Raw genomic sequence first — 9320 nt, 5'->3', positions numbered from 1 at the left:
TTGGAAGGCTTGACATTTTTATAGCAAAGATCAATGTGGGTACAATGTACACTTCGTATCGAAGGAGTTGTCGTAGGAACTTCTAAAAGGGCTTATTCGATTGAAAATAGAAAGGGATAATGCCTTTTTAATAGTCGAAAGGATTGGAGGGCAACTAGTCCCCCTCCCACGCCCATCCTCCCATTTGCCCATTATGTTTAAATACTAAATGTTGCCTTAAGATTAAATCAAAATGTACTGTGTTAATGCTATTTCCCAATAAGGAACCTCTGCAGTATCCCAAAAACACCTGAGGGTATTATGTTCAAACTTTCGGGGCTACCTCTGCTCTTAAAATTGAACCAAATCAAAATTGCGTAAGTGTATCCAAGCTATCAAAGAAAGTAAACAGATTTCTTTTGCGAATGGTATCAAGTTTTCTATTTCAGGTCCACTAGAGGAGGTATGAACCTAAATTAAACACTACTATTTGTGTCCATATTTTTAAAAGGGTGTAAGTTGTCAAAAATTGCTGAACATTTTTCTCCAGCATACAAATAGAAGGCAAAACTATAAAATCTTAAAAAAATCAAATGAGCCCTTTTGAAGTTTCTACGACAAAACTTTCCATAAAAATCTTGTATACCCCATGGCATAACTTACAACCCTTGCCCTGAGTGTTGGGGGGTGTCATTCTCAAAGACCTAATTTCCAGATGTTTCTACTACCTTGAGCAAAATGGCTATCTGAAAATTTAGATTTGATGTGTTTGGAGGAATGGTGGGCGTGAGAGCGGGGTTAATTACCCTCCCATCACTTTCGACTATTACAAAGGGCACTAGCCCTCTCAATTTCCAATTGAATGAGCCCCTTTTGAAGTTTTACGACAACTCTATCTATAAAAACCTTATATGCCCCCAGGGCAGAACTTACAACCTTTGCCCTTGGGGCTCTGGGGGGTTTTTCATCCTTAAATACATAATTTCCAGAATTTTCAACTACGTTGAACATAATGGCTATCTCTAAACTTTGATTGAATGTTTTTGGGGAAATGGTGGGCGTAAGCGGAGGTTAATTACTCTCCACTCACTTTAGACTATTAAAAAGGGAAATTTCAATTTCCAATCAAATGAGCCCTTTTTGAAATTTCTATAGCAACTTGAAGGGGCTAGGGCCATTTTTATAGTTGAAAGTGATTGGAGAGCAACTACCGGCCCTCTCACGCACACCATTTCCCCAACGACATCCAATCACGATTTTGAGATAGTCATTTGTTTAACGTAGTTGAAAGTTCTGGAAATTCGGTCTTAGAGGATGACAACCACCCTAACAGACCTTAGGGTAAGGGTTGTAATTTATGCCATATAAGGGCATATAAGGTGTTTATAGAAAGCGCTGTCGCTTCCAAAAGAGCTCATTCAATTAGAAATCGAAAGGCCTAGTGCCCTTTTTAATAGTCAAAAGTGATTGGAAGGCTTGACATTTTTATAGTAAAGATCGATGTGGGTATAATATATTATTTTTTGTTGTTGTTGTTGTTTATACCAGGGCACTTCGTATCGAAGGAGTTGTCGTGGGAACTTCGAAAAGGGCTCATTCGATTGAAAATAGAAAGGGCTGATACCCTTTTTAATAGTCGAAACTGATTGGAGGGCAACTAATCCTCCTTCCACTCCCACCATTCCACGCCTACCCTCCCACGCCCACCCTCCCATTTGCCCATTATGTTCAAAAACTAAATGTTGCCTTTAGATTAAATCAAAATGCACTGTGATAATGCTAATTCCCAATATGGCATCTCTGCAGTATCCCAAGAATGACTGAGGGTATTATGTTTAAACTTTCGGGGTTACTTCTGCTTTTAAAATGTAACCAAATAGAAATGGCGTAAGTTTTTCCAAGCTATCAAAGTAAGTGAGCAGATTTTTTTGCAAATGGTATCATTTTTTCCATTTCAGGTGAACTAGAGGAGGTATGAAACTAAATTAAACAGTACTATTTGTGTCTCGATTTTTAAAAGGGTGTGTGTTGTTAAAAATTGCTGAAAATTTTTCTCCACTATACAGATAGCAGGCCAAACTATAAACTATTAAAAGACGAAAAGATTTAAAGTATTATTTTCTATTTCCCTGAAGAGACTATGTCAATATAAAAACGAACTGAAATTAATTAAAAAACTTTTTCCAGAAAATAAGTTTTTCAAAGAAAAGTAAAGAGCTCCATTAAACAAAAAATGAGCAAAAATAAAATCAAATAATCTACCAAGTGTGAAACTACCACAAAGCAGCATCGATAAATAAATGAAACCCAAAACGATCAGAAATTACAATAAATAACCGAGTCAAACTCAAACCAAGCAGAAATTAACATAAGTTGGGCGGAAAACCCCTATGCCATCCCAAGGCCAGAACAAAATTTGCACTTCCCTGAAAAAATACAAATGAATGTGCATTGTCAGTTTAATATGCATATACTGATATTTAGTAATCAGAATGTTAATATTATTTGATTTGTTAAAGTTATAAAAGTAAAAACATTTATAATTTTTTAGTAAAGTGCAAACTTTACTTTTATTGTTTAAAAAAAATAGAGTTGTGAGAAAATCAAACTTTAGCGTAAAGAGTGGGGCGTTGAGCAGGGGACAGCCCGTTTCATATACGGAATAATTTCTGTTCGTTTTAAATTTTAACGTCGTTCCTTACTTTCAGTTAAAAAAACTTGTTTTTTTTTATTTAATTTTTGAACGTTTTTGAATTAATGCAGGCTTTGATCTTGGCTCACCGTACATGAATAATTAAAAAAAAATTGCATATTAATTTTACTTTTATTTGGTTAAATGGCTTTCTCGAAACTTGTTTAATTTTATTTACGAACGTTTTTTTAGTAATACGTAACTTACGAATAAACTTACGTTACGAACTTCTATATTCACATATTTTTAATACATATATTAGGGGGTTTGCCCCCTATTCAATACCTTGCTCTTTAAGCTAAAGGTCGAATTTTGTTCCAATTCTTTAAAAATGACCGCTTAATCACAAAGAACGTTAATTAAAATAAATAGCTCTTATGAAAGTACAAAAAAATCTTTGGCTTAAAGAGCGAGGTATTGACTATGGGGTGAACCCAACCATATACGTAATATTTCCTGTTTGTTTTTAAGTTTTGACTTTGCTACTTACTTTCAGTTGAAAAACTTTTTTTTTATATAATTTCTGATCTTTTTTCAAATAATACTAGGAAATCCGGCGTCCCTTTCATAGCAATATCCCTTCCCCATGAAAACTTCTTTCATGGAAAGATCCTCCCACATAACCCCCGACCCACCCACATCCCCACTACCAGAAAAAAATCCCCCCTGAAAACGTCTGTATACTTCCCAATAACCAATACTGAAAGTTCATAACTTTCAGCCCGTCCTCCGAGGACTTCGGGGGAGTAATTTATCCTCAAAGACATAGTTATCAAATTTTCGACTATGTTTAAGAAAATGGCTCTCTCAAAATTTTTATTGGGATACAATGGGAAAAAATGAGCGGGGGAGGGAGCCTAGTTGTCCTCCAATTTTTTGGCCACTTAAAAAGGCACTAGAACTTTTAGTTTCCGTTCCAATGAGCCAACCCACGATATTCTAGAACGACTGGGTCGATGCGATCACCCCTGGGAAAAAAAACAACAAAAAAAAAACAAATAAACACGCATCCGTGATCTTTCTTTTGGCAAAAAATTCAAAATTCCACATTTTTGTAGATAGGAGCTTGAAACCTCTACAGTAGGGTTCTCTGATATGCTGAATATGACGGTGTGATTTTCATTAAGGTTCTATTACTTTTAGGGGGTATTTTCCCCTTTTTTTTCGAAAATCAGCCAAATTTTCTCAGGCTTGTCACTTTAAATGGGTGGAACTAAACTTGATGAAATTTATATGTTTGAAATCAGAATTAAAATCTGATTCTTTTGATGTATCTATTGGTATCAAAACCCTGTTTTCTAGAGTTTTGGTTACCATTGAGCCGGGTCGCTCCTTACTTACAGTTCGTTACCACGAACTGTTTGATAGTGACGCTTCGTTTTGAACGGAGTATTTTTGAACATAAAAACCGTCATAACTTTTCTGGCTTATGGATTTGTTTTTTCTTGCTCTGCTACTTTCAATGGAAGTTCACCGCTCTGTAAACGACCTTGAAATCTTCAGCCACACCCGTACGCTTCCTTCACAGATCTGAAGTGACGTCTTTGAATAGCGGGAATATAAATGGGATGTAAAACACCGATTCAAACAACAGTTAGTTGATTCATCTTTCTTACAAAGCATTCCAGAAACACTGCTTCAAAATGCGCCCGGTAAGAAACTAAACTATTCGTAAATATTCCAGGAAAGGATATTTTTTGATAACGCCAATTTAGCAAAAAAAAGAAGAAGTTTTTAATAGTATCTATTGTTTTATTCTTCTTTCACATCTCCATCTTCCTCCCTTTAATTCCCATTTCCACCATAGATGTAGTTTTGTTTCCCAGGGATATGTTGATTTAAATCCCCGATTGCTATATACTGCTAAAACAAAACGTATCCTACTCTACGAGAAACTTGGCATCCTTTCAACCCCCTGTTCTTTACGCTAAGTTGAGGTTTTTAATTTAATTATGCTTGTGTGTCAGCATTTGTCGGCACATTTGACAATTTTGTTGGCGCATTCTTTAAATCCCCCCTCATTCCGAAACTCAAAATCCAGGCTGTACCCCTGTCAGTAAGGTTAGAGACAGTACAATTTTCAGTACAAATTTTGAAAGACTGTAACAACAACCCACAATAAGGTGGGTGGTAGTTTATTGAGATACAATCTTTTTTTACTACATAAGAAAGATATTAGAATAACCAAATGCTCGTGGGTCTGAAATAAAGCGTTTAGTTGTAGTAAAGCTTCCAGGGGCTGGTCTGGTCTGAACTCCCCAAAAACTATTTTAATGTCATAATTTTATAATCTCTGTAAGTGGAGGGTTTTTGGACGGATTTAGTTCTTAAGGGTAGCCCTCACTACTCTGTAAAAATAGCATAGAAATATAGCCTCCTATTTTATACTCACAATTTTTCCTTAACAGGGGAGGTACCCCTTCATTTTCCAAGCTGAGGCAAATATAAGTACATTATTTTAAACAAAAGGAGGCTAAAGAATAGATCTACTCCTTACTCCTATAGCCTATACTACTATTTGAGGCTACAAACGCCCCCCCCCTCTTAGAGAGGGCCCATTAAACCTTATTAGCAAATAATCTGTATTTATATAATATCGTACTTGTACGAATGGAGTATTGAACCAGCCCAGTCAAAGAAACCTTACAAATAGTTGTTTGGAATAATTGTTTGTTTTGTCATACTTAAGCTATGATTGAAATCATACAATTTATGATTAGAGGTGTATCTCCAGAGACTTGGATATTTCATGCAAAGTGCTTCGATAATTTTAAACAAATATATTGTCACTTAAGGTTTCCTTAATAGTATTGTAACCCTTGTCTGGCCAAATCGTGTCTTTCACATTTTTGCTAGAATAAGCCTTCTTTAAAAAGATAATGACAATTGTTCTGAAACAATTATCAAACAGTTCGTGGTAACGAACTGTAAGTAAGGAGCGACCCAGCTCAATGGTAACCGAAACTCTAAAAAACGGATTTTGATACAAATAGATAAATCAAAAGAATCAGATTTTAATGCTGATTTCAAATATATAAGATTTCAATTTCATTAAGTTTAATTGTACCCATAAAAAGTTGGGCGCCTGAGAAAATTTGGCTGATTTTCGAAAAAATGAGGAAAGACCCCCTAAAAGTTATAGAACCTTAATGAAAATCACACCATCATATTAAGCGTATCAGAAAACCCTACTGTAGAGGTTTCAAGCTCCAATCTACAAAAATGTGGAATTTTGCATTTTTTGCCAGAAGAAAGATCACGGGTGCGTGTTTATTTTTTTTTTATTTTTTTTTTTTTTCCCAGGGGTGATCGTATCGACCCAGTTGTCCTAGAATATCGTGGGAGGGCTCATTGGAATGGAAATTAAAAGTTCTAGTGCCATTTATAAGTGACCAAAAAAATGGAGGGAACTAGGCCCCCTCCCACGCTCATTTTTTTCCCAAAGTCACTTGATCAAAATTTTGAGATAGCCATTTTGTTCAGTATGTTCGAAAATATAATAAGTATGTCTTTTAGGATGACTTAATCCCCCGAACTTCCCGGGGGGAGGGCTTAAAGTTATGAACTTTACCCAATGTTAAAATTTAGTATTGGTTTTTTGGAAGTATACAGCCGTTTTCTGGGGAGATTTTTCCTGGTAGTGGGGGGGGGGGTGGGTCGGGGGTTATGTGGGAGGATCTTTCCCTGAAGGAAGTTTTCATGGGGGAAGGGACATTGCTATGAAGGGGACACCGGACTTCCCAGCATTATTTAAAGCAAGATCAGAAATTTAATATAAAAAAACAACTATTTCAACTGCAATAGCAGCAGCATCAAAACTTAAAACGAACAGAAAATATTACATATATGATTGGGTTCACCCCCTAGTCAATACCTCGCTCTTTAAGCCAAAGATTTTTTAATACTTTCATAAGAGCTATTTATTCTAATTAACGGCCTTTGTGATTAAGCGGTCATTTTTAAAGAATTGGAACAAAATTCAAACTTTCGCTTAAAGAGCAAGGTATTGACTAGGGGCGAACCCCCTAATAAACAAATTAAAAATATATGAATATAGAAGTTCGTTACGTAAGTTAATTTGTAAGCTACGTATATTTATTCCAAATAAAAACGTTCGTAAATATAATTAAAAAAGTTTCGAGAAAGCCATTTAACTAAATAAAAGTAAATTAATATGAAAATTTTGTTTTGATTATTCATGTACGGTGAGCCAAGATCAAAACCTGCATTTATTCAAAAACGTTCAAAAATTAAATAAAAAAAAACTTGTTTTTTAACTGAAAGTAAGGAGCGACATTAAAACTTAAAACAAACAGAAATTATTCCCTATATGAAAGGGCTGTCCCCTCCTCAACGCCTCGCTCTTTACGCTAAAGTTTGACTCTGTCTCACAACTTTATTTTTTAAAACAATAAAAAACTTTAGCGTAAAGAGCGAGGCGTTGAGGAGGGGACAGCCCCTTTCATATACGGAATAATTTCTGTTCGTTTTAAGTTTTATTGTCGCTCCTTACTTTCAGTTTAAAAAACTTGTTTTTTTTATTTAATTTCCCCCAAAAAGACAAGCAACAATTTAAAACACATACCTGCATTGGCATCAATTAGCGAAAACGTAGGAGAGATAGGGACAAAAATTTATTTTTCAAAATCTAAGCATATTTTTCAATTTTGTTGTTTTTTCCAATGTTGTCAATGAAAATGCAAAAAAGTATTTTCAGTGAAAAAGGCATTTTTCAAAATCTAGAGGAAGCGGGACCCGGCAAAAATCTTGGGGTGGATGGGAAAATGTAACACCCCCCCCCCCATTCCCTTCCTTGTTAACATTCTATTTTGTCAAGGTCCATAATTTTTTGGGGGTGAGGGCAGAGTCACCTTTTTGTAAGGTTATATATATATATATATATATATATATATATATATATATATATATATATATATATATATATATATATATATATATATATATATATATATATATATATATATATATATATATATATATATATATATATATATATATATATATATATATATATATATATATATATATATATATATATATATATATATATATATATATATATATATATATATATATATATATATATATATATATATATATATATATATATATATATATATTTGTCCTAATGCCTTTCGATAGGTCATTTTTTTTTATATCTGGAATTTTTTTATGTCTATAATGTTTTAAAGTTTTAATTTTTATAGTGTATGTTACCAATAAAAAAGGCTGCTTTTCACTTTTCTTTTCTTGAACGGTTTGAAAAAAATTTAATTGTCTCCTTATTTTATTGAATTTTACAATCTAAAAATTTCTTTTGAATTTGTTGAGTAGGTCTGTAATAGCCTGTGTATGAACATTTATTCTTCTTTCAGTTCGCTGTTCTTGTGCTCTCCTTATCTGCCGTCACCTGTGGTGTCGTCCCTCTTGGCCCCAGTTTTTTCCGAGCACCTGCCCATGATAGTGCTATTGTCAGATCAGACAGGCTAGGTGGAAATTTTGCATATAGCATCCAAGAAGGTCATGCATATCAAGCAATAGCTCCAGTCGTCCAAAATGTAAGAACTCCTGTTGCTGTGTCTTACAGCCAACCAGCCATTGTACCTGCAACATTTTCAGCACCGGTCATTACTTATGAATCACCGAAAGTAGAAGTCAAGGAAGCAAAGAATGAAGATGTCGTTGAAACTGAAGCATTAGAAGTTGTAAATCAAATTGAACATCAATTTGCTGCTCAACAGTATTTTACTCATGAGTCACCAAAAGTAGAAGTTAAAGAATTAAAACCAGTCGAATTTAAATATACTGTTCCTCGAGTTCACCCCGTCGTAACTTATAATGCACCATTTGTTCAAGTCAAGGAAGCAAAGCCAGTAGAATTTAAGTATGCAGCACCAGTTGTTCCAATTACTCCAGTTGCCTCGCCTGTTCACCATGTTGTTTATAATGCTCCGAAAGTTGAAGTCAAGGAAATTAAACCAATTGAGCTGAAATATACTCCATTTGTACCTGAAGCTCCAAAAGTTGAAATTAAGGAGGTGAAGCCAGTTGAAGTTGAATATAAAGTCCCTCAAGTCCAGTACAAGTCTTACGTTTATACACACGCACTGCCATATTCTTATCAATTAGTTCATGCAGAAAGGGAAGCAAAACAGGAAACGGAGGAGATGCCTACAGAAGAATCACACTAGCTGACTGTTTTTATTCATTAAATTATGCGTGAATGGGTAAATTCTTTTTTTTTACGAACTCGAATGATTTTACTAATAAAAATCTACCAAATTATTCAGCATTTACTCCACATGATTTGTGCGTAGAATAAATTACTCTACAATCAGCCATTTTGCCTAAAAGGTCTCAGTTTTTCAAACTATGTATAATATTCAAAAATATCATCGACAATTTCATCGGTAATATTTCTTCTTACTTTTTTCATTACTTTGCCACATTTGAGTCGCCAGATACCCTTTCAGTATCAAGAAATAACAGTCAAATATGCAATCAAAGCTCTTTCCTCTGTTATTAGCCTGCAAGGTTTTATAATTCCAACAAGGGAAAAAAATAAATTCAGTGCTTCGTGAATGAAAGGCTTTAGTCATACCGCTAACTACCAAACATTGAACCAAAG

At 34.4% G+C, this 9320-nt stretch overlaps 1 protein-coding gene across 1 annotated transcript; it reads left to right on the top strand.

Moving 5' to 3' along the window:
- Nucleotides 1-4201: 4201 nt before the first annotated feature.
- On the top strand, nt 4202-8971 carry LOC148955430 (uncharacterized). The gene is made up of 2 exons (XM_089108197.1): nt 4202-4323; nt 8068-8971. The coding sequence occupies exons 1-2, from the start codon at nt 4315-4317 to the stop codon at nt 8881-8883; spliced, it is 825 nt and encodes a 274-aa protein (XP_088964323.1). The 5' UTR covers nt 4202-4314; the 3' UTR covers nt 8884-8971.
- Nucleotides 8972-9320: the final 349 nt, after the last annotated feature.

Source organism: Artemia sp. Qi Xiang Cuo, chromosome 2 (genome assembly GCF_049724085.1).
Source record: "Artemia sp. Qi Xiang Cuo chromosome 2, ASM4972408v1, whole genome shotgun sequence".
Classification (NCBI taxonomy): Eukaryota; Metazoa; Arthropoda; class Branchiopoda; order Anostraca; family Artemiidae; genus Artemia; species Artemia sp. Qi Xiang Cuo.
Note: the sequence above shows the minus strand (reverse complement) of the source record. Positions and strands in the feature narration are given on the sequence as shown.